The following is a 27,644-nucleotide window of genomic DNA, read 5'->3' on the forward strand; positions in this document are numbered from 1 at the left end:
AAGCGTTGCTGTGAATTCTCTTACCAGCTGTTTACCGTACTTCATGTAACTCTTAAATGTTCATTACCTGCTGCTGCGTAAGACTTTCTGGTGTTGGACCCAGAACGGGCTCAACATTGAAACAGTCCACCTCAATAAAAAGTTCAGACTCGTCCTCAAAACAGGTAGACTTTCTCTCTAAAAAATATAAAATAAATAAAAACTGAAGACAACTAGACCACAGTAAGAAATTACTTAAAACACAAACAGAAGAGGTAATACTTGGCATGAACATCCAAAGGCTGACCGTCTTTTCTGGATAACTTACCCTGACAGAACGACTTGGTTTTGATGAAGGAGCGCCCCTTCTTCACCGCAGCTTTGGTTTTCTCAAGTCCATCTTTAGTTCCCTCCCTGGCTGCCTTCACCAGCTTGTGCATCTTGAAGTAAATAAATAAATAAATGAATTTAAAAATAAATAGAAAATAACTCAGCCTTATGATTTCCCATGAGAAGCTTCAGCCTGTTAGGGTTTAGTTGACTTTTGTCTAAACCTATGACTAAAAAGCAACAGAGCTACATGGGACAGGAGTGTTAGAGTAGAAATGAGGATTTATGGGACAACATCAGCTGAAACTGTTCTTACACATTAGTGCCACAGTCTAAACATGTTGCCGGTGTCTCAGTTTACTGTGGACTATGTTAGAAAACACTGTACCCCAAGCTTCACAACCTTGCGAGACTTGTACTGAAGCAGAGCGTGTTAAACTTCACGTTAACCCATCACCACCAGGCCCACCACCACACGAGAGCAGGACGAAGGTACCACATCAGTGAGAAGACGCCAAAGAGTGGAGTTAGCCAGACGGCGAGACTAATTTTTCTAGCACAAAACACATGAGGTGAGCCTCGGCTAATTTACCTTCAGCTCGTGTTTCTGTTTTAACTGCTGCAGCTCTACCGTTCCCACTGTACTTGCCATTAGATCTTTCATCTTTTTCTCATAGTGTTCTTTCAAGCGTGTCAGATCTTGGGAGAGCTAAACGAAAGCAAAGCAAGCGTTACTGGTTATGGTTTCAGAATTTTGTTTCACCTCAGGGTTTCAGGGAACTCGCTTGAGGGAACTTTCTTTTCTTAGTATTTGGAGTTAGAATCCTGACATAATATCCTTCAAGTGTTGTTTGGTTAAAAAAAAAGAAGCAAAATATTAAGATTTTATGTCCATGGGCACCTCTCTTCTTCTTCTTCTCACAGGCAATGAAAGAAAATTAAGTGCATTCTTTTAATTAAAAAAAATTACAAAAACTGTATAAATATTTAATGAAACAGCTAGTTTTAGACAACCCAAAAACACATTTTACTTATTGTTATTTCCTGGACCATTTTGTTTTATTTTAACATTTAAAATGAAAAATCATGAAACTCATTTCGGTATTTAGATAATTCACAATAGTTACAAAATCTTCTATATTACTTGTCCACAACTTCAAATTGTTTAGATGATTGAAGAGATTTTTAGGGACTCATTTCTGTTGCATCAATGATTCATCACAAAGTGAAAAACAATTCAAAGTAAAAATTATTATACTTTTTTATGCCTATAGTTGTCAAATATCCATTTTCAGCACATAAATATCACAGTACAATTGATTAAACAATAATTTTCCACAGATATAGTGGTAACTTATCTAACTAGACATTTGTGTGAAACAGATATATGGAAGGTAGAGGGGGAAAAAAATGCAAGCATTGTTCAATATATTGACACAGGACTTGGTTACTGGCAGGAAGCCATGCTGGGAAATGGCGGGGTATTACTATACTCACATGAATCTTCTTCTGTGGTGGTTTTCCTCTCAGGAAGGCATTGGGCAGGCCGTTCTCAGGCCGACTCTCTCCGTCGCTGGCCTCGTCGTAGCTTTCAAACTCACTAGAGCTCCAGCCGTTGTCGAGGGAGCTGCTGCAGCCGCCTTCCTCACTCACCTCCACGTCATCGTAGATCATCTCATCTGGATCTGAGCGAATCCAGCGCACAGACATAAAAGATGTCAAGAAATACCGCAGCTTTGTTACACCCTTAAGTAACTTAAATAGATTTATATTGATTTCTTTAGAACACCTTCAACAATAATGGAACCTTCTAACTAAAGACAATCTTCATAAAAGTTGATTTGTAATGTAATATTGAATAGCATGTAAGAACAATAGATAAGAATACAATAAATGTTTATTTTTTATGTTTAAAGAATAAAAATATATAAATTTTGATAGTCTTAATGTGTTTTCAGTCACAGTAATAAGTTATTACAGCATGCAGACTCGAGATGGAAACCAAACAAACAGTGCTCCTAAACTGCACAGTACAGACAGGAACCTGGTGATTTTGTAAAATCTCAGCGTGAAAAAGAACAAGTACGAACCTGTGTTGGAGTCAGAGTTCTCTCTGGGCACATCATCATAGATCACCTCATCCGGACCTGAACAACATGTAGAAAACCACACAACAGTTAATTCATTGCTTCTCACAACAGACACCTGGGTTACTCACACAACAATCAGAACAAAAGTAAGAAAGATCCAAAAGAACAGCAGGCACACACACACACAAGGGCCTGCTTCCTCAAACAAAAAAGGGAAGGAAGTCTCTGGGAATACAGTTGTGTCAAAAAGAAAACGAAAAAAGGATAGTGGTAGTCTGAAGGCATGAATTGAGACAATCCAAACAGCAGTATCGCCGTATTTTAACTGGATGTTAATCATCATCCCTTACTTTCCATCCAAGCAGTATTGGCAGGATCTGCCGCCCATTTAGCCAGAGCATCTTCCTCTGTAATAGGTGGATACTCCTCACTGAAAACACTTGGAAAAACAATACAACTTCTGTCAGTATTTACCCTGACATTTCCTGTAACTGTACAATGAAGAGAATACCTTACATATGTCTCTTAAAAAGATTCAAAATATATAAAATTATTTATACTAGCACGTTGTGATTGTGTGTTATGGGACGCACCTATCAGCAGAGGTGATGCTAGTCCCTATGACACTCACTGAAACAGAAAAGATAAAACGTTACATAAAGAAAACGTATAACAATATACAGTACAGTATTCTGCCAGCAGCTTCCCTCTAAGGTCCTATAGTTTATTTTAAACCAAACTTTAAAGCAATATTTGCATAATATTCTTCAGAAAACAAACCCAATACATCATCAAAACAAAAGGATTAACTATGTTTCTAATTATAAAAATTACAAGTCTATTCTCAACACTTGTTCCAACCACACTCCCCACAGTGATTTGCATTGTAAAAGCAGAACATGCATAACTATTTTTCACTTTCCAAAGTTTTTTAAATCTGCCACTAGGTGTCACTAATGACTCCATTAATATAAAACTTAAAATATTTATTGCAAATGCTTCACACATTTCACTTCGGCATGCCCCTAATTTAGGATTTCTGCTGTGCTCTTGTTCTCCTAAAAATATCATGACAAGGTGATAATGTAGTTATTTTTATTTTAGTAAAAATAATCTTTCTAATTAAGACTTAAATCATTTTCAAGACTACCAAACATTTCAAAGCCATTTGCTCAAATAAAACTGAGTATTTCAGCATGGCATGACCTTGGTAAGATAATAACAGTGAAATTAGGCTGCTGAGGCTGCCAGTCCACAAGCTGGGACTGCAAGATTTCAGAGAAACCGGAAAATCCTCACAGCCAACACAGATCTTTGGGGAGGTCTAAATTTAGTTCCTACTTCCTTGTGGCAAGGCTTTAGGAAAAACAAAAGAGAAGAAAGGACAGGGGATGGAAGCAGCTGAGACAGCGGTACGTGACGAAGCTTCGATACGCAACACACTCGGAACTACTCGGGATCATTTTCTGATCAGCATTCTTATAGTTTAGAATTATTTCATAAACTCTTATGAAGAGAAGTCGTTTCAAATGTTCCCCGGTTGCAGGTTCTACTTTACCATCTTCATCCATGGAGAGATGTCGAATGATGACAGGTGTGGTGTAGGCTGGTCTGATGAGCGGCACCCCAGAGGGGGTCGCGTAGCCACATGGCACAGGAACCGAGTATCCTGAAGTAACGCCAGGGGAGCCGGGGTGGACATCCTGGACCTCGCCCTCCCTTTCTTTTGGCTCCATTGGTGAGGAAGAGGAAGAGGAGGGTCCATGCTGCTGGTCCAGCTGCTGCAGCTGGATGGGAGTGATATCAATCACAGAGTAGGGGTTGACTTTACCCTGGGAGGAGGTCCTGAGGCACTCCCGAGGAGGGTCAGGGTCATTCATGGCTGCCTGTTGGCCTTCAGTGCCTAGTGAGGGAGAAAAGATACAGTTTTCAGTTTTCAGACTGTACATATTTTAGTTTGATTTCCCCTCTGATTGCATTTCTACCTTGTTTTAGGTTTAAAAGCATCACAATGAAAACACTGCGGCAAAGCATGATCATTCTGAATGATATGTTTAATGAACATGAGCATATGGACTCTCCAATGTTTGAGCTTAACAATGACGAAAATTATTTAAATGTGTTTTGATCACAAAAGAGTAACAGCTGGAACATTGTAAAATCCTCTGCTACAATACTACAGGATGAATGAGGAAAGATAAAAAGCAGAGGCTAATCCTGCCTCCTGCTGCTGTCAGGACTTTCAGTGATAAGAAGCAGATCATGTCCACCAGGCAGTTAGAGATACAAGGTGTCATAAGGAGGAGACAGCCCTTCTTTATGTCCAAACTTTAGCCTGAGCTGAAGAACCGAATGGGAGCCAGATACTAAAAATACAGAATGCCAGGAGAATGTGAGGAATTTTCGATTACTGCCAAAACAGAAAACTGTACTGCATTTAAAAGGCACCATTTACAACTAACCATTTTCTAAGCACAGATTTAGTGTGGACGACTCATCCCAAACAAAAAAGCTGACATGAGATCAAATACTCTCACTAAAGCCACAAGTAAAACGTCAACACTTTGGTTTACTAACCTGTACTTTTGGGATCTGTCTGTATGTCATAACCAAGAGGAGGAGGTGGAGATGGAGGTGGTGGTAAATCTGTTTCCCTGTCATTAGTCCCCTCAGCAACAGATGTCCCTCCGGCTTCTGTTGTTGCTCCACCTGCTGAGGAGGATCTGCTCGTCGCAGCTGTAGGGTCTGCTGACGATGAGGCTGTATTGGAGAAAGGTGCTGGAGGGTCCAAGATGCTGGGATAGCCTTCAGGGTGACTGGCCACAGAGCTGAGCTTGCTCTGATCCTCGCTGATGAGAACTTCAGGAGGTGGAAGTGCCTCGGGGATGTCATCACCGCTGTCGTCAAAATCAAAAGCTTCTCCCTCGTCTTCATCTTCAAATGGGTTGCTGTCTGCTAACACTAGATATGGAAGAGTCAGAGATGTCAGCTGAGGAATTAGATCCCTTCAATATCAACATTTTCATTGATTAAATTAATAAAAACAAAATAGACAGTCTTGTAGTTTTTATATCAGCATTTTCAGATATTTTACAAGCGGTTCAAGTGAATATTACACAATAATAATTAAGGGTGGGCTGAGTTTTCTTACAGAAAGTTTTACGTCAAGGATTAGCACCAAAAAAACAGAACATCAGCTGCTTTGCTTTATAGCAAAGACAGTTTAGTGTCAAAATACACATTACTGTAACCTTCACAAAAAAGGCGTCACATCCACTTTAGAGCAATCACTTGGCAGCAGACAGGAAGGAAACAAGAAGTATTTTTCCAGTTTCCACTCTGCAATTAGGCCAAAGGGAAAAAAAAGTTTCAACTCCCTTCAGTGAAGAGTACAGCCTGGGCTTAAATGATTTCTCATGTGATGAAAAAAAAAAAGTGTGGGACCAACTGAGCCAAGAAACTAAGAGTTGGTTAAATGAGCTGGAACATACAAACTCATCTGTCAAATCAGCGGGATTCTTAATTTGGCTCCAAGAAGACTAACAACAGCATTGTGGGACTGATTTAGGGGTTCAGAAACAGACAAAGTCTTAAAAACATTTTCTCCAAATAGATCTACTTAAAATCTATGTTATGGTACACAATCATTTTAACAGAGCATGAACCAAACAGTATTTCACAATGTTTAATCCTTCAGCTCTTGCAAAAATATAAAGAGAAGCAACATTTTCTTTTGGGTCTCAGTAACTCCAGTGTTTGTCACATTGCTGCTCACAGATGCCACAGATTCTTCGGGGGCACATTTCACCACCAGAGCAGCTTAACTGTATTGACCTTCAGTCTAAAGTTTTATTTAAACTCTGTCACTAATATCCTGACTGCATCCCCAATGAAAACAGAAAATACCTCGCCAAATCAATTTCCTTTCCACCCCAAGAGAATGTGATACTACACTGGTGGGTGTGCCGAAATAGCTCAGTTGGGAGAGCGTTAGACTGAAGATCTAAAGGTCCCTGGTTCAATCCTGGGTTTTGGCATTTTTAACCCGACACAGAGAGGGTTTCCTCTGTCATAACAGTTGCTAATTTGTCTTTATAGCATTTAAAGCAATTGCGTGGTTAACAATATAACAGATACGTTTTTTAAAATACATTGCATCAGCAGTTATCAAGTAAATCTTAACTGAAAGAAACCCCAGGCAACAGAACAAAACCTTTGAAGTCGCCGATAGTAAAGCACACAGCTTTAAATCACCACCATGTCTCCCTCAGGCTCTGACGGAGAGCTGTTCCACCTCTCTGTGTGAGAAAACGGTCTGGGACTAATGTTCCAGGTCAGCGTTGTGATTCCATTTCCAAATGCATCCATGACTGGCGGTGTGAGAAAAGAGAGGGGGCAAAGAGCAAACCTGGAAACTGAGATGTTATCAGTCTTTTCCCCTCCTGTGTAACAATGAACTGCGTGGAGCGAAGTGATAAAGCACGGCTAGTTCACAGCCAGAAAGGCTCAAAAAGACTCAATAAAATTCAAATACAGAGGGATCAATAATCATGTTAATATCATCGACAGAGAGCTAGAATGAAGCAGGTCTTGATCTAATTCGATTTTGCTTGGCTCTAATTCAAAGCTGACATTCAGTTGTGAATATATCCAATGCCAGCCACATGAACTGTTCCCAGATTATATTTTATCTAATAGATCTTTTCTTTGTTTTCACCATTTTAAGTGCAGAAACCAGGGAAAGATCCAGAATGAAAAAATTTCAGCCTTAAATTACAAAATAATAATTTCAGGATGGAATATTTTATTTTAGCCACTTTGTTTCACTTATTTCGCATTAATCTTCACACCACTACCACTCTTACTACTGACATTAATATTTATTGTAGACACCCTTCAGAGCACCACAGCCAGAAATAACCAAATACAGTTCAAACAGGTGAACAGATTTTAAAAATACTAAAATCTAATTTAGATTAAAACTCCTCACAGCAGATGGCTGCTCCATAAATGGAATTAACGTTAAGTTACATAAAAAAAAAAAAGTCATTAATGTTCAAAAGCACAAGATTCAAACTTGGTCATATATGCAACGTTCATTTATTAACAGGTTTTAAGAGAGTAGTGCGGAACCTCCCTTCCTCCTGAACAGCCTACGTAGCAGGAAGAAAATCATCTCCATATTTTGTTCTGATGACAAAGCAGCAATTTGGAGCCACAAGATCTGCAAACTGTTTAGCACTTTATGTTCTAAAGATTAGAACATGTGCGAATTGCAGCAAACTCAGAGCTGAAATGCTCTTTTAGCTCCTTGAAAAATGTTCCAGGTTGTCTATGTTCTGGGTGCTGTTGGGTAAAAAAAAAAAGCACCTTATATTAGTGGAAAAATGACAGAGAGCGGGCTGTATAGGTGTATGTGCATCCAGCTTAATCATAAACCATGTTGGAAGTTGATCTTATAGTGCAAGTACATACATGACTACAGCAACAAAAACAGGAATAACTCATGTGAGGAGCTTCCAGTTTTTCTAATCCCCCCCAATGCTAAACTGAAATAAAAAGCATCACTTTTGGGGATTTCTGTCTGTATTCTTAATCTGGTGGGAATGTGAGGAACAAGATCAGACTGAAGGATGCAAATGTGACCCAGAGACTAGAGGAGGTACCCATTGTCAATTCATAACGACAGTGAGAATTCTGTTCAGAAGGCTTATCTCCACTGTGCTCTATAATGATCTGCTGAAATGAGTCACCGGGTTACAATCCGCTCCTGTAAGCCACCCCTGGCAACAAAGCAAGTGACTGACCAGCTGGAGACGAAGCATTTTGTTGTCCCCAGAAGCTGTGTGTGTGTGTAAGCACATCTGTGTGTGTTTGCATGCGAGCTTCTGCAGCAGTATACAGCCTGGTATTGAGGCACACTGGCTGGAATTCACAGTAGCGCAGCACATTTTAGCCTTCTTATTCTCTTCGTTCATCTGCCCACACACTTCACAGTGGCAGAGAGGAATCTGTTGTTTACTCAGACTGTCCAGCTTTAACAGACCCTCCTGGAAATGATCGGCCACGCAACAATCCACAGCAGCCAGTACATAAATCTAACGGGACGCGTTTTAAACAACAACAACAACAACAGTGTCTCAATTTAAAAAAACTTTTTTAAGTTTTTAGTGGATAATGAAACATTCTCCTGTGAACAATTACACTTAGCTGTAACTGACCATTTGTTTTTTCCTTTTTAATTTAAATAAAAAGCATATAAAACAAAGATCATCAAAAAACTAAGTAAAAATCATATAATTTACAAGCTCTTAACATTATTTGCAAATTTCAACAATTAACTAAAATTAACAAGCTAAGAACAAAGGTACTGCTGGCACAGTTCATAAGAAAACACAAAACAGGAGTGCTATTTACTCACATTGTTTGGAATTAAGGGAGTGTGTTTCTAGTTTTTTTTTTTGTATTGGGTACAAATATACGACACCATGACTCAAGAATTTGGTGTTATTAGCACCACTCTCTAACCAACACAGCTAACCAGCTTCGTCCCACATGTCTGCTTGATGTAAAAGGAAATATATATGTTACATCTGGATGATAAAAGTTTTGTTGACTTTACTTTCAGGAGGAGGGGGAGGAAAGTCTTCCATGTCCATGTTTGCTTCTCCTCTCCTGAACAAGCTCTTAGGGGATCAACTTCGGCAGCACACATTCCTAAAAAGCAAAGAGACAAAATGTCAATAAAAGTCAAACATGCATGTTGCCAAACACAATATTTCCTAACCAATTTGTCAAAGAAAAAGCAAGTTAAGAATTTCTGGCTCATCATATGCAATCAGAACGTCAACAAAGCCTGGCCACACCTATATTCCTAATTTATGACATTAACAAACAACGTGAGAGCATTGGTATTTGGTCACGGCCTGGTACCTTTTATGTCAAAATCATATCCTGAATCAGAGCTGAATCAAACAAATGAAGTGAATAGAAACAAAGAAGCTCTCTTATCTTGATCCTGGGGACTAAAGCTTGTGTTTAAGCAGACATAACAGTTTCATGAGCTAATTGCAAATATTTTTAATCTCATGAGTATAAATAAGCTTGGCCATCATTTTAATTAATGCCTGTGGAGTGACCATTAAATAAACTAGCTTGTTGGGGGCTAAGACAAATTTTATTCACCAACTCAAAACAAGTTAATAATAACCATGCATCCCTCTTTTATTTTGTTCAACTTCATCATAATTAGCTAATTTACTACAGGCCTGGAATCAGTTAATGTTTTGCAAGTTGATTCATATCCACGTTAAAAATGCAATGCAGACTGGCCAATTAAACACAGCTAAAGGCAACAATTATCTGTTTGTTCAAGATCAGAAAAGGTCTGTTATCATGTTTGATTAACAAAAGGCCACTTTATGCCTCAAGCTGTGAAAAATACATTAAAATGATCCCAAACTGCAGCATTTTTTATTCTGTAGATTTTCCTAAAGAACAATAATCTACTAACATTCTTGACTTTTGGCTCCTTAAATAAAGCCTGTATCATATGTTGACTTCATTGCAAGCACCTATTTAGACCTAAGGAAATACCATCAGCATGCTGAGGCAGGACAGCCCTTTGGTCCTGCATGGGCACGAGTTAAATCACATTCCTGGTTTTGTTTCCTGACGTACAACACATATCAACAGGTGACAGTTTCTGTCAAATGTCTCCCTTAAAAAAAAAGCTGTGCTATTTCCAGACCCCTTCAGCTTGTTAATAATGTCATGACATCATGCTGTATCATAAAGCAGCCATTGTTATAATATGTAGGAGCTCTGCTCTATCCATACAACCTTACTTCAATACAAGAAACAAGGATACAGTCAGTCTGTCTATATCTAAGACAGATTCACACCACAGAAGTGCAGCGAACAAGAACGACAACTCATCCTGAGACTCAAAGATTGTTTTGTCTAGGAATAATGTGAAATCCTTTGCCTCTTTGTCCTCTATCCTACTCATGTGGCTCGATGCCAGACCAGAGGACAGTGAACATACAGGGCCAGTGTCTAGTGAGTACAGTGGAGCTAACAGATAATGCTAACAGAAACAGGTTGAGTATACAGGTTGAGTACACACAAGATATTTCCCTGCACAATAATGGAGACAAATCCCCAGAGACAGACGGGAGCAGCTACTTTTCATTGTCATACAATTGTGCAATTGACAATGACTCCATCTTTATATAACACACTTTAAAAAACTTAAAAAGAATGGTGATATATATAGCAAGGTAGCACCATGACAGAGTTTTGAAGTGAAAACAACCTATAGGAGCTTCAAAGGGTGTATCATCTTTCCCTTTCCTTTCCAAACCACTGAGATTTAGGGCAGCAGGTAAGAGAATGAAGAGCGCAGAATGGAAGTAACAGAACAGCATACCTACTACTTCTTTTACTTGCTATTGAGGAAAAACAGAACGAACCATTCCCTAAATTACATCCTGCAGAGCTCGTGTTATGATGTGACTTCAAGTGTAGTGAATACCAAACTGTCACCTGTCTCATTCCAAGCCAACTCAACAAAAGCATTCCTTACATGTGTGGCCTGTCAGTGCAGGATTGTAAACAGTAACACATGTAAACTGTGTAACAGCTGAGTAAATGACAAACTCTACCCAACGGGGCAAGAGTAGCCACCATAATTAATTCATAAACCCTCTGCTCATATCCTGAGCGTTTAATTAAAAAGGTACCATATCACAGTCTAATCTGAGAGCAACGACTGAGGACAAAAAAAAGAAAGAGATCAGAAAGGTAAAGTCATCCTCAGACTCAGCTGAGCATGTCCCTACAAGCTCTGAAGTCTGAGCTGTTATGCAGAGAGGAAAACACGCATCTGTCTTGATGGTGTAACACATTTGAGTATGTTAAAGAACAAACTAAAAAGGTATGAATAGTATTTACTCAAAACAAACTACAAACTGCTCCTAATGTCAAGTCTACAACCATCTAATGGACCAAACAGAACCAAATCGATGCAAACTTGTTCAAGAATTCTCCATATCCGTCTAATATTTCAAGGAAGATTTTATTTTTTGTTTTCTGGAAACACATTAAAATAGATAACAAATCACATAACACTGATGTTTCAAAAAAGGTACTCATTGCAAAGTCATGACGACCAAAAAAATAAAGATAAAAAAATCATTAAGCAACCTTAATCCACTCAGTTCTTTCTCACATCAATGGATAATGTGTCCTTAAATCAAACGTTTGTAAACAAAATATGTGACTGCATGCCAATGACCACGTGTGTTGTTTTACCTACGGAAACAGCCGAAATGACTGAAAAGAGGTCAAACATTAAATTTACCGGTCTAGCAGAAGTTTTACAAAAGAAGAGCTCTGTTATTATTGTGCTCGGCTGCCGTGTTTGACTCCCATTTATTTATTCTTGGCAGTTGTCTCATTCATTCTTTTCCTTTGCGTTTAGCAGCAAACTCACGCTTACATTTCTACCTAAATGTCTTCTCTGAGATTCTACAGTTGTCTGACTCTGCCATATTTGTTACCTACACTCAGGTCTGTCATGTGACTATAGCTTCCAAGTGGTTTTTGGCAGCTTCAGCAGAGCGCTTTGTTTACACTGAGTGTGGTCATGCACTTTAGAGTTGTACATTTATTATCTACAGGAGCAAATTCTTTCTAACTGCACCATTTGGAATTCTTCGAGATAGCCCTTTTTTAAAGATTTGATTTCATACTTTGCAATGAGTAGCTTTAATACTTTCTTTAGGCTTTTACTTAATATCTAGGCGTTATTCTTGTTTTTAAACTTGGGTTTTATAAACCAGCAACCAGAGATCTGTCAGACCATGCTGTTGTGTAAAACCAAAACCAAGTATTGATGAATGCAAATACTTGACTGACCATGTCAAACTTGTTTTATCAGAGTACATTCTTTTTACATTTCTATATACTTTTTTTGTATGTTATAGTATTTTGATCGTGTTTGCTTTTAAATTAGTACAATATGTTTTTATTATTTACAATTTTGTTCTTCTAGTGCATAAAGTGCAACTGCACAATGACAATAAAGAACTACCTATCCAAGAACATCAAACATTCCAGTAAGGCAAGAAGTTTTCATTCTTTGTTGGATTTTCTAGAGAACACTTACTGAAAAGTGGAATTCCACACATGAGCCGAAAGCCGTAAACAAAAGCCTTTAGGAGACGCTGGTGCTACAGCAGAGGGCGACTTGTCTGTATTTGACTTTGCAAATCTTTATGTTGCTGTGCTTCTGCCAGGATTCCACTTGGCAGGCCTCCCACCAGTAACAGAAGAGCCCAGTCCAACAAAGTGTGGAAGAACAGGCATAAAGTACTGTAATGTATTGTTGGAGTGGATGGGACGATGGCCCACAGCGCACAGAGAAGAAGAGGAGGCACCTCTTTCTAGCTTCTTCACGATTAGAGTTCAAGAGCTTGTTTTTACTGCTGGTTTGCACAGTTAGTTCAAATAGGTTCTGCCTGCTTTATTGGACCTAAATCTTTGCTGCTGCTTACAGTAGTTAGTGTTTCATTAGGAATGATTGATCAAAAAAGATCTGTGATCATAAAACAACAAGAATCCTATCTTTGTCATTACTAAAAGTTTTCCTCTAAGAAACTAACTGACTAGCTTTAATACTCTAAAGAGCTTTTAGTCTTGTTTAGGGAAAAAAAAAATGAAAACCAAAGTCATTTACATCCATTTGTAGAATTACAAAATTCAAACTTTTACCCATATATCTGTTGAAAAAGTTCTGGGGTTTACCCCCCCCACCCAAATGATGCTAGAACCCAGAATCTGAGCCAACACAGCACACTGCACCACCCTCTCTGACCTCAAACTGGGTGGAGAGAGCTTCCAGGCAGGCAAAAGATTGCTGGCATTTTAAAGAATTTGACTCATGGGAAGTAAGGAGAAGATATGAGGAGCTCCCAGTTTTATTTAGATACTTAATAACTGAAGGTGGTAGAAAACACATTTAAATATTGAGGCCCAGAGGGCCTCAGATGTGTGAGGGACTGAACCTGTGAGACGACATCTGGATTCAGCAACACATGGAAGCTTTGTTTCTAAACTAAATGTGGTGCATTCTAAGCCCCCACAGTGACCCATAATTTCACAGCATTACACATTACAGGATGTTTATATGCATTTTTACTGACATTTTCTGAATAAGAAGGGTCCCCCCCCACCCCAACATTGGCTGCAACTTCTTTAATAGAAGAGGCAAAAATACTGTCAGGAATAAACGACTAGGCCTGCATAATAAATCCAGTGTGGTGTTTTTTTGAAAGCTTGCTATGCACGGCCCTGGCTGTCACTCCTAACTGGTCTCCACCCACCCAGTAAGCCACACAAAAGGCATTTAGAGCCCAACATGTCACCAGAAGAACACTACTGCTCCAAAAAGACCTTTTGTGAACTGGCTGGATCTAAAGGAATTTTAATATGAATGGAGCAACTCTGTCACGTTGTGATAAACGATTACAGGAAAGGAAACGGCAAAACGTTTGGTCATCAGTGCGTCTGTCTTTCAACTGATATTAAAATGGAGGAGAACGCTCCTGCTGTCCGCCTCTGGGTTTACTCCTTGTCTTGTTGAGCTCAGTTCAGAGAGTACTGTTCTAATATAAGCATCTAAATAATAGGATATAGGAAACTGGCTGGCATACGTACCACTTAGGGTTTTACCATCATGTTCTTGAGTTAGATCTGTGTCCAAATATAAACCATTTTCCCAGCTGTTGAACAAATGTGTTGTATGCGATTTCTCACATCCACCTGCGGCTTTTCTTGTCCTCCAGCTGTTGCTTAAATAATCTGCTAATCTGTGTTTTATCTAAGTGGATTATTGTCCGGATGGTGGTTGGACAGTTGCTCCATATCAGACTTTCTAAAAACAAACAGCACAGTACTGAACCGCGGGGGTGCTCTGGCATCCTACGTTTGATCGAGATAAACAAACAGCAATTTCATGAACCATTACTGCGAAGTTGAGCTTTCGCCAAATCACGTTGTTGAATTTAGCAAATCTCCAGTCATTCTCCAAGGAAACGTATCGGTTTTCACAGACAATCAAAATACCAGCAGAGAATACTGACGTTTGAGTTCATGTTGACTGGCAAAGAGCCGATGAGATTTACACATCTACAAATACTGCAACCACACAAAATAAAAGGTTGATGCCAATTTAACTTACATTAAGTAGCTGCAGTAAATCTGAGCATTAAGAACATGACCTGTGCTTCCTGGACAGCCTCCTTTGGGTGTTATTAAAGGAGGAGGAGGCATTAGGCGCTAGTATTTGCAGACCAGGCCACCCTGGTTATTTGCTAAACAAATTACCCATATAGACTTTTGTATACTTGTGTGTGTGAGTGTGTGTGTGTGACCCCTTAAGTCCTACGACTTGCCAGCATTGTGCAGGCAGAATGAGCTGGACACACACGACACCAGACAATAAAAGTGACGATCAAAGCCCTCTTTGTGTTTAAACAATCTTTCTGGTGGCTCAGATCAGAAAAGCTTGAAAGGTTTCCTGCAGGCACTTGCATATTGCGTCGCCTCTCAAGGAAAGAGTTAAATGAAATGATGTTTTATGACCTGTTCAGACTGATCTTCCAGCTGACCAAAGCTGTGCAGGGCCCTCACTGAGGAATGCCATGCATGACTACTTGCTTTACCTCAGGAAGGCTGCTTATTTCAGGGCAAAACCTAAAGGAGTTGTCATATTTTCCACAGTCTGCATTTGTTTATATTGACTTTAAAGTTATGGGGTTAGTTACTGGGGCTGATTCATTTATTTATTCATTTCCATTTATAAAAGAGTGTCCAACTGAATGGTTAAAAAGAGCCTGTTTGTTCCTAATATTATGAGCAGTGAGACATTTACGACAAGTCAAAGCCTGAGGAAATCTGTGTTGTTGGCAACATTGCAATGTTAGCACAGGCGCCACGTTACAAACATCTCTCAAATGCACCCAAGGCACCACTTCACGCGAAATAAACGATTTATGGTTGTCTAAATTGCATTTAACCCAATGTTACGTGTCATTTGAAGAATTAGCATCACAAAAGTGTTCTTAAGACTTTGCTGGAAAGTTAGAAAAATGTCCCCAACTCACCATTTTATGGGTCTCCCATGGCTGACTTGCCTTACCCCGTCACAGTAACACGGACACGTCTCAAACGGAACACATTTGTGCCCTCGACACGACTCGCAGCACAAACAAAACATCCAATTTATCGCCCTTCTTTTAACTTGACCGTCTCTCTCCTCTGTAAGCAGATCCCATCCATGAAAAACGCTTTACCGCCTTTCAGCACCCGATTGGCCCACGGGTGGTCTCAGGCGAGCCGCGATTGGCTCAGCGGGACGTCAATCAACATTCCAACGTCTTCTCCGGTAGGATGCGGCGGCGGCGGCAGCCGGAGTTCCAGCAAAGCTGCCCACGTGACGCGCGAGGCGGTCCCGTTCACACAGCTGTGTGTCACAGCTTTACTACTAAAAATGCAAATTAAATACAAAACTAGAAACATTTTACTTCATTAAATTACTTATTTACTTTTTTATATAGTGTTAAGACTTTAAATAGTCAGGTTTTGTTTCTTTAAGTTCGTTTTTGAGGAAAACAAAGGAGCATTTCAACCTAAAATTGTTCTTTTCTTCCAATTTGAGACGTTTAATCATTTAGAACAGTTGTTTTGAAAGGCACACAACCTCTCAAGGTTTTCAAATAAACACCTCAAGTGGTGTAATCAAATAAACCTAACACATCATTTACACACAGCTGTTTCTGTATTCATATTAACCCTGTTGAAATGTATTTTTTGAAACAAATAAGGCTGATGCGGAATAAATACTCAAATACCGCCACCTACAGGAGATGTTCTGAAGCACAGCCTTAAATTCTGAGCATGAACAAAACCACTGAACACAAAAGTGTGAAAAAACATTTTATACTTTATTTTGTTGCACTTCTTAAATCATACAAACACACATTATAGTATCTTTTAACGCATCAACAAAACTGCAAGGGTTTTAGTTAAAGAACAGATTTATGAAGGTTATGTTTAAAACTTTATTTTGAAATGTTTTGCCGAGACAGTGCAGATTGAACTCAATCAATCTGAGGTCTCATTAGTGATGAAGTTCAAGTAATCCAGACAAGAAACAAACCAAGCTTATTTATTTTTACATTATTAACTTGTATCTCAGTTTTGAGCACAAACTGATGTAACTCAGTAAAGAATCCTCACACTGAGAAACCATAAAGCCTTAAAACTGATACTAACAATAAAAAGTTCCTACTTTTCTAAAACTCCTGAAAGTACTTTTTGTTGGTTTCAAGATGTTATTTTGGATCTTAAATTAAATTTATGAAATAATGCTTAAGATAAAACTGAATGTACAAAGGATCATCTTAGTAAAGCAATAAATTAGATACAGTAATTATATAGAAAAGATCAACTAAATAATACAGGAAGACAGAAGATTTGAATGTTTGCAGCAGGGACAAATAGCTTCTTTGCCAAATGAAGGCAAAGAACTCGCATGCACACACACACACACACACACACACACACACACACACACTCAAGCAAGTGCAAGCCTGTACATGCATAAAAATCTTAAAGATTTTTTGTATTTGGTACTTAGAAAAAAGTAATACTCGGTTTATATACCACTTTGTTTACAATCCAAAAGTACATCGTGGTAAAAACAGTAACTTTCTTGCTTCGATGTCTACATGGTTTCAGTTTTGTTGCTCTGTGTCTCCAGTTTGCACAATGAAGCCTTTGTGAAGAGAACAATTCGTGAGCTTTCTTCCAACAAGAAAAGAAACTCTAAAAAGCCTTTTCTCTTCAATCATGACAATGAAAAATGTTTTCCTCTCTGCTGTGAGTGCTAAACAACCACAGGCTGACTTGTCTGTTCCAACAAATCTAATGATTTATGATAAAAGACGTTTATTCCCTAAACTCGGCCCAATTTTACATCATTTTCTGTCCTGTGTGTGTGATAAGATTAGTGTTTATGGGACTACTTCACCAGCCAGAAAAAAGAAAAACAATTTTTTTAGTCTGAATTAAAGCACAAAATCTGTCAAATTGCTTTTACTGAACGGCTCACTCCTAAACTTCAAAAGGTAACAGACAATAACCAACCATTAAGTATCAAATAAATTACAATTTAAGTGCTTAATTACTGTTTAAAAACAGTGTTAAGCAAAAACAAATGTGGGACTCTTATTTTTTTAATATGTTAAGCCAATGTTTTGTCCAACTAAATTTTGATTTGTAAGTGAAACACAGGACTCTGAAAACATTTCTCACACACATTTCCCATTGTGACTAAAGCACAACAACAACAAAAAAGACCTTTTGATGCTCCCTAGTTGGCATGGGGTTTCCCAGAACCCTCAGGCTGATCCCTCGTGGCGCCGTTGATCGGTGCCGGCTTGCTGCTGAAGTTCCAGTCCACGGGGTTCAGCAGCTGCATGGTCTTCTTGTGCGTCCAGATGGGGTTGATGATAAGCGTGAGCAGAGCGAGTCCAGAGAAGAAAATCAGGCGCTGGGGCAGCACTATGTGGGTGCTGATCTCTTCCCAGTGGCCCAGTGTTACCCACCACATGTAGTAGGTGAGCACCATTCGACAGTGGAACATGTGGATCATCACCCACTGGTTGGCTCTCCAGAACAGAGTGCGAGCCCAGCCGGCCTGGAATGGAAAAATGGAAAAAAACAATCATAGGAACGTGCACAAAAACAAACAATCACATGCTTGTAAAATTATCCCCAAGTCAAGGCAGTGATAAAGAGGAACAGAGAGTTTAGGCAGTATCAGTTTGTTTTTTTCTTTAACTTCCTCTTTCTAGGAACACTAAATTTATTCTTTTAGCAATCGCAAGAGTCAAAAGAAATAAGAGGAACCAGAACTTGCTGGTATTTGTTCCGTTTAGTGTATTTTTAAACTAACAAACAAAATTTGAGAGACTGTTATTTTCTCTTGATGCAGAGATACCATGAGGCCCCTACCTTCAGCAGCATCCAGGATATACAGGTGAAAGGTGTGCTCATCTCCAGGAGGAGTGTAACCATGGCCAGATAGTGGCCCTGGGAATCCCACACCACCATTCCTGCATATCCTGACAGGGCGTAGAAATGATGCATGGCCAGCGGGAGGTCGAACGACCGAAACACCACATTGGATGCGTGAAGTGCTACGTTTTCAAAGACAAAAAAGCCTGTGGCTGTGAGGATGTGAAACCATGACCAGTCCTCTTGGCCCCTGAATCTGTCTTTGAGCAGCACAGAGTCCTCGGTCAGAGCCCGAAATCCCGCTACAGTACTCTGGATGCCAAACGCTGCCCGAGTGGCCGCCAGGTTCCAGAAAACCTTCTCCTTGGCTAAGAGGGAGCTGTATGTGCAGGACAGAGCCAGAGACAGGAGGTGGGAGAGGAGGAATACTGCTGTGTAGAAGCCAAGCCCCGCACCAATGAGCTGGAGGCGATAGTCCCATGAGAAGTACTCTGCGCTGGGCTGGGGTAGTGGGGGGGCCTGCTGCTCAGGACCCACCATGGTGTTTATGGGAGGAAGCTGAATCAGAGCTAGGAGGTTTCACCTGGAGGTGGAGGCTTCATATGGCACATGCATGGTGTGAGGCTCACCTGGAAAACACAAATCAAGCTGATAAACAAAATACAACCACATACATTTCTGTTATAACATATTTACTGTGATTAAATGCTAATCTTGCACATCTCAAATAAGCTGCATCGTAACAGATAATGTTTTTCCATTATCTCAGTAAAACCTGACAGATAAGACTTTACAACTTGTGTAGCTTCAACAATCCCAAACGCTCTCCTGTAGATAGTCGCTAAAAAAGTAGTTTTATAACAACTTTTATCGCCAAAGCTAGCTAACTTTCCACCGTATCAACACAAAAAACAAACAAATCTGCGACTAAGACAAGCTAACAGAAGAGTGAGCTATTTAAAGAAATAAAAATTACTATGAACTTACGATTTATACATCTTCGAAACAAAAACAGTACAGAACGAACACCTGATTTCTCTTTCGAGCCAGAACAGGAAATCAAACATCATACGATTCCAATTTGGTCACGTGACAGCCAAACAGGAAGTCAAGCCTCCGCACAATATTTATGACATCCCATTGGTCGGAGCAGCTCAGAGGCGAAATCCTATTGGTTCTCGTCCGTGTCCCTCTGTCTAACGACATGTAATATGTAAGAAAAACAAAAAAACAAACACAAAACATATGAAACGCAAACTGAATTCAGGTAAATAAAACTAGCATTAAAAATTCATTTTTAAACCCCTTGAAGCCCTCGCAACCCAAGAGAAGAAGAGAAGTCCTCATAATGGACCTGAAGACCACGGGACGGTTGTCTTCACTGTTTCTGCGTTATTGTTTTTGTCCAACAGGGGGCAGTGTTGCTCCTTACACTTGAGGTTGTGCTTAATAAAAGTGGATTTATTTGACTTCTTCAAGACTACATTGTTTAGATCTCACCTTACAACAATAAAGGATTGAGAAATATGAATTTCTAGATTATTGAAAATCTAATAGCATTTCCTAAAACAGACATCAACTACAAGATCTATCTATTATGTTTAAGTGAAAGAAAAATCCTCCAACAGAAGGCACCAAAAATGACTTTAAGAGTCAGACATCTGTGCAAATATCTCACTTTAGATGCATGACATGTTGCAGTTATTAAGTTTATAAATCTTTGAATGCAAACACTGTTTTATTTTCAAGCATATGGCAGATTTATTCATTTTATTACCTCACTCTCATAGCTTGTGATTCCCAGCATGTCTTAGTCTAAATGTTAAAGGTTAAAGGTGAACAGAAGCCATGTTGACCAAGCTCTGAATGCTCGTTTTTTGTTTGTTTTTACTTCAGGGTACATTTATGAACCTGCTCAATCTCTGTAAAAATATATTTTTTTCCCTCCTCTGACGGATTCTTTGCTGCCCAAGAATGTTGACAAAAAGATAAAGAATGGGTTTGACTCGTGGGCAATGAACTTTTGCCTACTTCCACTCAAAACTGACTGAGATGGTGAGTAAAACAACAGAAAATCTGTCCCGCTGTTTCCATCTTGGCCATGTTTTTTGTCTGATCTAAGCCACCTGTGCTTCTGTTGCATCGTCAGCCTGACGGATGGATAATTAAGGAATATCATACGAATCCAAAATATTTCATGTGTTTTTCTCTTTAAATAAATTCCCCATAGCAAAAAATAAAACAGTTATTTGGTCCCTTGCATTGTGCTTTTTGCAGTTTTTGCAGTCTTCCTGGCAATTACTGCAAAGAAAAGTAAAGTTCGGAGGCTGCATGAAAGTATAAAAAGCACGAATGTCATGCAAAGTCTGAAACATTCCTCCAGGCTCCCTCTAATAGTGGAAAACCATAACTCTGTAATTCATTTAGCTGTTTGGACCAGCATGAAGAACAGCCTCGGGGAGTGCAAAAACCGACTTTAACCTTTGACCTTTGAAAACAAACGGGCTCCACACAGACAAAACTTGTCCAAACTTTTTCTCCAAAAATTTAATTGCAGAGTTATTTACAATGGATGGTCAAAGCAATGACTCACTTAAAGATTTAAAACCTTCAAGTCGCTCAGCTTGAAAAAAACCCAAAAAGAAAACAGGAAGGGGAATGCATATTTTTTTTTAAATTCAAATCATACCAAACAGCTGAACAATGCAATGAAATTACACAGAATTCACTCACACTCAGGAATCTGCATGTTGTCGACTTAAATAAAGACAAAATAAATCGTACATAAGTGGGAATATGTTGTCGTTCAGAACAGAAATGAAGTAAAGAAGCCTACATTCAGAGTTTGTGTTTCGCATGCTATCATATGAGCTTATAAAACAACCAAAAGTCAAATAAAACAGAAACAAAAGCAGGAAATAAAAGTGTCTCAATGAGGCATATATTATATTTATATATCTCTATATAGATTTCTTTACAAATAATGAATATTTGGCATTATATTCATCCTCACTATAGATATGATATACAAGAGATGAAAATAGTTTTTGCTAAACTACCTATTTTTTTTTTCCCCCCCCATTTTATCTAGTAATTATAGTCGTCTCACATTCCAAGTTAAAGGAAGTGTTGTATTAGTCTCAGTGATGCTGTTTCATTAAAAAAAGTCCCCTTGAAATATTTCACATCATGGAGTTAGAACATAAACAGACACATAAGAGGTGAAGCTACACAACAATGAAATACAAGCAAAAAAATAAATAAATAAACGTAACAAGAGATGAGGAATTTAGAAGATGCTGGAATCCATAAAACTTATTAAGGGAGATGCTGCTGTGGGGAGAATTGATTTTTAATCATTTCAAAGTATGCTGGATAAGTCAAAGTGATGGCGCTCGTAGTCAGTTGCTGCTGTTTTGATATTTTCTCTTTCTTTTTGCCCGTCTCTGTCTGTTAGCAAAATACCTCACAAACCAGCGGAGAAATTTTAATGAAACTTTCAGAAAGTAACCACTGGACACACCTCTACAACTGATTAACTTTAGGAGTCAACCCAAATCAAGATGGCTGCCTCAGCCAAGCAACTTTAGCAGACACAAAATCAGCTTTAACTCAGTCAGTTTTACAGATATTGAATGAAAAATTGGTGTGGTAGTAGCTGAAACTGATCTCCACCACATACTCCGAGGGCTAACAAATTAGATAAGATCTTTGATTAAAGATCTGGAAGTAACTATTTGAAGCAGACTGTCTGCCTGTTGGCAAAATATCTCATGAACAACTGGACGGATTTTAATGAAACTTTCAGAAAGTTATAACTGGATAAAAGTCTACAACTGATTAACTTTTGGAGTCAATCAAACTTAAGACGGCCACCACAGCTAACCGTCATTTGCCAACACAAAAATAGATGCACGCCAGTCAGTTTATTAGCTATTGAGCTCAATTTTGATGTGGTAGTAGCTGAGAGTCATTCACAACACATAAGCTGAGCATGACATCTGATGACATCACATGGGATTGCACATCGCAAGTTTTTTTTTACCAAACCAAAAAGGCTACAAGTCAGTCCTTTCTCAACGTAAGATGATCTCAATTTAAAACTTTGGCATGAATAGAGCGATATGCAGTCCTTCTAGGAATGCCAAGCCTTTAATTTAAAAAGAAAAACAAACAAAATAAATAAAACACTACAGCTGCATTATTAAAACAAATTGTGTGTACGCCATGTGAACAAGATACGGCAAAGAAAGTCTTTGAAAAGCATCCTTAAGGAAGTAAAGGATCTCTTTGTATGTGGATGAGTGAAAGAAACACTTGCTATAGATAGAAACTCAGTTATGTCTCTAAGAGAGGAGTTTAAGAAGAGTTTCTTCCACCAGAATCTAAACAGTGATTTCTGCAGACCCATTTCCTGTCTCCAACTTTAGCTGTCAACTTGCTCGTTTTTTTTCTCTCCTGCCGCTCGCATCTCTTTGAACGTTTCCCATTCCCCCCTGTGAGTTCTGGCACCGATCTAACTCTGCTACTTCGAGTGATTTGCTCGTGGACTGACTAGATAAACGGCCTCGTCGCAATTAGCGCTCCTGGGAGGAGCAGGAAGCTGAACGCGGGGTCGTGGAGACGGAGCGGCTCTTCCCAGCTCTGCTCGCTTTGCATAATGGAGATCCTTCACTGTCACTTCGGCAGCAGCCTTCAGTGGAAGCAGAAACTGACAAGAGGCCAACACGTGTAGTGCTGATGCTTAAATTTCTACAGAGCGGGGCCACTATTCAGCAGCGCATTTATCAACACAAGCTCTGAAGGGCCTTGGAGGGGGTTTGTTTGATCTCACCAAGGACTCAAAATCTTACATAAGCTGCTTTGCTTAGTCAAAGGCAGGCTGAAAAAGAATCCCTCCATGCAGTGTACAGCAGCAGCAGCAGTCTGGGGGCCCGACGCGGCGCTCTCGTCTCCTCTAAGCCAGCATATGTCAGGCTGAGGCCTCCCTCCCTCCTCGCAGCCTTACCACTCTGGCAGCAGCAGGGGAACGACTCGGCTCTGCCAACAGCCTGGCATCGGACGCACTGACACTTTCCAGAAAATCCTGCTTTCACATTGTTAAAGGTTACTGCCACGGCGATGAAAAACAGCAACATTAAACGCGTATGTCCATATTTTTTACCAAACCCCGATGGCAGACTTTGCTTATAAGGAGACTTTTTGGACCAACAACACCCTAAGCCCCACAGGAGTCATGAAAAATATACATCCGTCCACGTTTGAGTGGAGGAGATGATCATCAGGACGTAAATGACTGACATCTTTTTAATCAAATCACTACAACTGGACTGTTTTTAGAGTCTGCCAGAGCTGAGCTACACAAACTAAATGCACACACGCATTAAAAAAAACACCAAAGATTTCAAAAAAGTTAATTGATCTCCATCTTAATGAAGCCTGGCACTCAACCAAACGGTGAAAAAAAAAGATTTATGGTTTTAAATAATGTCCCAATCAGTTGCACTGGGCTGAGCTGATTGCTTGTTTTAAACTGTGTTGATTAAATAAGAAGCAGCACCATTTTAGTTGTCTGATTACCAAGTGGTTCAAACGAGTGGTTTGACAACGAAACGGACAAGAGCTCTGTCTGTTGTGGTCTTCATGAAGGAACGGTGAATCACAGATCATAAATCTTCCACAGAGGCCATCTGTGGAGCTGGGATGTGTCAGATGTTTCAGCCAGTTGTGTTAAAACCCTCCCGTCCTGCAGCAGATCAGCAGGTTTACAGTGAGAAGAAAATCGCTTTTTTTAATGAAAAAAAGAACAAAACAACACAGACAATTTTTTTTTCCAAGAGCTGAGAGATCTGCCACAAAGAAAATTAGTTTTTTTTTCTCTCCTTTAAAATAAAGTTTCTGCCTGTTGCTACATTATCTCCTAAGTCTTTCTGCCAGCATCTTGGGGGCTGTGACACACAAAAAAAAGTGGAAGAAGAAAGAAGCAATTTACTCTAAAGGCATCGTTGTAACAGATAAAAAGTCAGCTAAATATTCAGCCGTGACATTTTAAAAAAAACACCTTACAGCTCCTCTGGATATCTTGCCAAAATACAGTGCAAGCAAGCAAATAAATAAGTAAATAAATAAATAAATATAAACACAGCTAAAAAAGGACAACAGAACTAATGCTGGGTGACATTAAATATAAAAGTAAAGCTCTATCTCAGCCATCTTGTCTCTCATGTAATCCCACACTGATATTAAAAACCTGTCTGCTGCAAAAACTCCCAGTTTCCACCCAAATACAATTAATAGCTGTTTCTTTTATGACTAATGGGAATATTGGATGGTTTTTTTTGGGTTGTACTGCCTGTTCCATTACCATTCTTTCAGTTATAGACTAATGAGTTGTCAAAATCAGCAAGATGTTTTAGAGTTTTAATCATTTATACAGTTTAGAAACAGATGAACGTGTTTGCTTAGCACTGTTCAATCTAAAATGATGGAGAATGAATCTACTTTTGTGTGTTTAAATCTCGTTTTAAAGCTTTACAGAAACATTTTGACCACACGTCAGATATGATGTGTCAAATAGATCTTATATTCACAATAAAAATCTTTACCAAGCAATAAATTTGTTTTTTTTTTACTGGTTAACTTTAGAAATTACATCCGGTAATTACCGCTAACAGTATGATTATAGTGTTTTAGTTAAATATAACCTAAAAGTCCTCTCACTGCCATTAAAGAGACAAGGTGAGGCTGAGCAGATGCAGAAGTGGGGCATGACCATGTAAACAAACAGGACAGTGCTCTTATTATAAAACACACCTCACATTATTTGTTTTGTTCAGGTGTTGACCCCTGTTGATTCATAAAGCTCTGATCTCGCTGCTGTTTGTTCAAACATTCATTTTTCTAATACTGTAATTCGTTGTTTTTGTGCTTAGAAGAAAGCTCATGTGACCCCATGATTGCGTTCGGGGGGGAGTAGGCGGGACTAAAAGCCCCACATTCTTATTGCACAGATGCTGGTTCCAAAAATACAACCTGGCAGCTCCTGTAAACCGGGTCCTGCTGGCTTCGCTGGGTCTGGTGTTTCTTTATATGTCGATGACGCTGACATGTACGATGCAATCTAGTCGGAGCACCTCGGTGTTGTTTGTACAACTCTGCTGGAGAGGCTGACCACCATTCATGGCTAAAAAAATCCTCAAATATTTCTTGACTGGGCTGTTGACACCAAATACCTCAAAGGTGTGCAGCTGGACTGATCTGGGGGCTGTGAAGGTCACTGGCTGCAATTTATGCTATTCTCATACGAGGACATTATCATCCTGCAAGAGACCACTGCCTGCAAGACAAGAAAGTAGCATCATTAGATAGAAGTAGCCTCTAAGAACAACTGCATGGACGTAGGGTGACTTTTATCTCTAAGGGACAAGAAAAAAAACAAACTTTGTCTGCTCTCAGCCACCAGATCTCTTTGTCCGTGCTCACCTCATACATTTACTTGTAAGGTTTGAATAATTTGCTGCTATCTACTCTTATCCCCTTAAAATGTTTTGCCCTAGTTTAACTTTATTTCTCTTTTTCCCCCCTAAAGGGACTCACATAGATATTGCTTGGGGGACACTTTCACCAACACGAATATGTTTTAGACATTTGAAAGTCGCAACGCACTTCGCAGATGAAAGGAATGACTCTGCTGATATCTTGTTTATGTTTTGATGGTTATTTCTATCACTCCTCATTAACGGCGGCCGAGGGTGCAACTTAAAAGAGCCGGAGAAAAGATGAAAAACACAGCAGTGCAATTTTGTGAGCATTATCAAATACATGTGCAACAAACTCAGATTTGTCAAAGCGGCTTTCAAGAAGGGAACAAAAGCATAATCTTTCTACTCACAATTAAATAATACAACAGTACTATTGGGAACTTGGGTCTGTACATTTCCCTTGGAAATCGTGAGATTTGTAATAAGTGCATAAGTGCATTTGTCTACACATCTTAATCTAGAGTTACATAAAAAGTCTTAGTTTTTAGTTTTCTTTTCTCTACTTAATTGACGGGATGAAAATGTTGGCACGAGACTCGCATGTGTTCAGCTTCAAGTAAATGTGTGAAAGTTGGCAACACAAACACGAGATATACAGGGAAGCCGCGTTCAAGGAGGACGTCTGTGTCATCCCTCCACCGGGTCACGCCATGAAGAAAGGTCGACGACGATTAAAAACGGCGGAAAGCTGCATTTTCCAGCTCCAACCAATCACAAGCTTATTTAAGGTTTGCCTGAAGAACCTTGACTGGGGACCGTGTGCCCACTTGCACGTTTTTGAGGTATTTCAAGCACTGGCACTTTTTCGATCTCACAACAAATTGGTGATATTGAGCCTGTGGTTGACCTCATAAAAGATTACAGAAACAAATGCAACCTTAAAAGGGTGAGAAGTACCGAAGGGTTACAAACTGTTTGAAGAGCCCGAAATGACCACGAAACCTAATTTTTAGCTCAAAGTACTGGTTGCTGGTAGGTTCTCAAAGCTGCACTTTTAAAATGGCACTTTGCAAATGCGGAAAAACTACAGATGTACCCACTGAGGACATGAGAGAGCTTGTAGGTCGATTATCACCAGCAAACCAAGACAAAAAAACCCAAAAACAACCAGTTCATGTCAGACATAGATTTTTGGTGATGTAAGAAGAGCCTCGGCACATCCTACAGTCCGGTGATGTTGGCGATGGGCACTGAGGATGGCGGCTGGCTATCAGACAAGAAAATGAACAAAAGAGGAGTAGAGAGTAGTAGCAGTCTAGAAAAAAGGCTAGTTTGAAAGTTGTAGGAGCAGGGAGACATATAGGTCCCTGATCCTTCATTTTCTCAAAGTCTAGTCTGAGCCTCTGGAATATAGATCTCAATGCTGTCCGCTCGCTCCGAGGATGAGTTCTGCCGGAAGGAGGCTGCGCGCTTAACTGCCATGAGCCGCCGCCGAGCCTCCTGCCGGTGCCGGTCTGGGAGGTCCAAGGATTTCTCCTTCATCACTGCACTCCTCTGTCGAACTGTCTTCTTTGGTACGGGAGCTGGTGGCTGTAGGAGGCACAGACAGTAATCACCACATGGCTGCGCACTTATTTATATTCAGGCTTTCCAACAGTGATTCAGCTTAAGCTAAATA

The 27,644-nt window shown here is 39.6% G+C and overlaps 3 protein-coding genes and 1 non-coding gene across 9 annotated transcripts in view; 1 reads left to right on the top strand and 3 right to left on the bottom strand.

The window, feature by feature from the left end:
- arhgef10 (Rho guanine nucleotide exchange factor (GEF) 10) overlaps positions 1–15,740 on the bottom strand; it is a 39,773-nt gene extending 24,033 nt beyond the window's left edge. Inside the window, exons 1-11 of one of the 3 annotated variants that reach the window (XM_017418800.3) lie at positions 15,569–15,740; positions 9,022–9,116; positions 4,977–5,360; positions 3,958–4,302; positions 2,993–3,029; positions 2,750–2,838; positions 2,400–2,456; positions 1,807–1,994; positions 959–1,018; positions 308–419; positions 68–177 (exon numbers count right to left, since the gene is read on the bottom strand). In XM_017418800.3, coding sequence (XP_017274289.1) covers positions 68–177; positions 308–419; positions 959–1,018; positions 1,807–1,994; positions 2,400–2,456; positions 2,750–2,838; positions 2,993–3,029; positions 3,958–4,302; positions 4,977–5,360; positions 9,022–9,058 — 1,419 coding nt within the window. In that variant the 5' untranslated portion in view covers positions 9,059–9,116; positions 15,569–15,740. Of the gene's footprint in view, positions 1–67; positions 178–307; positions 420–901; positions 1,019–1,806; positions 1,995–2,399; positions 2,457–2,749; positions 2,839–2,992; positions 3,030–3,957; positions 4,303–4,976; positions 5,361–9,021; positions 9,117–15,568 lie in introns of all 3 variants that reach the window. The other 2 variants (XM_017418792.3, XM_017418809.3) reach the window with 2 other exon arrangements.
- trnaf-gaa lies at positions 6,364–6,436 on the top strand. Its single transcript has one exon. It is a non-coding gene; the product is annotated as a tRNA-Phe (tRNA).
- Positions 15,741–16,387: 647 nt separating the features above from the next.
- Positions 16,388–19,623, bottom strand: cln8 (CLN8 transmembrane ER and ERGIC protein). Its single transcript, XM_017412256.3, has 3 exons — positions 19,473–19,623; positions 18,483–19,114; positions 16,388–18,165 (listed from the first exon to the last, which is right to left on the bottom strand). Exons 2-3 carry the CDS (start codon positions 19,023–19,025, stop codon positions 17,839–17,841), a joined length of 870 nt encoding a protein of 289 aa, XP_017267745.1. The 5' UTR covers positions 19,026–19,114; positions 19,473–19,623; the 3' UTR covers positions 16,388–17,838.
- Positions 19,624–21,020: 1,397 nt separating this feature from the next.
- The window catches only part of dlgap2a (discs, large (Drosophila) homolog-associated protein 2a), a 142,056-nt gene continuing 135,432 nt past the window's right edge, over positions 21,021–27,644 (bottom strand). For all 4 annotated transcript variants that reach the window (XM_025005828.2, XM_025005827.2, XM_025005825.2 and 1 more), the window contains one exon: positions 21,021–27,556. In XM_025005828.2, the coding sequence (XP_024861596.1) occupies positions 27,350–27,556 (207 nt within the window). In that variant the 3' untranslated portion in view covers positions 21,021–27,349. The remainder of the gene's footprint in view (positions 27,557–27,644) is intronic.

Source organism: Kryptolebias marmoratus, linkage group LG10 (genome assembly GCF_001649575.2).
Source record: "Kryptolebias marmoratus isolate JLee-2015 linkage group LG10, ASM164957v2, whole genome shotgun sequence".
Lineage (NCBI taxonomy): Eukaryota > Metazoa > Chordata > Actinopteri > Cyprinodontiformes > Rivulidae > Kryptolebias > Kryptolebias marmoratus.

Bases quoted from the DNA above. Each gene is read 5' to 3' on its own strand.
- cln8 (XM_017412256.3), bottom strand. From the start codon at position 19,025: ATGGTGGGTCCTGAGCAGCAGGCCCCCCCACTACCCCAGCCCAGCGCA. The intron at 18,166-18,482 runs GTAGGGGCCTCA...TTTCCATTCCAG, and splicing joins TATCCTGGATGCTGCTGAAG to GCCGGCTGGGCTCGCACTCT.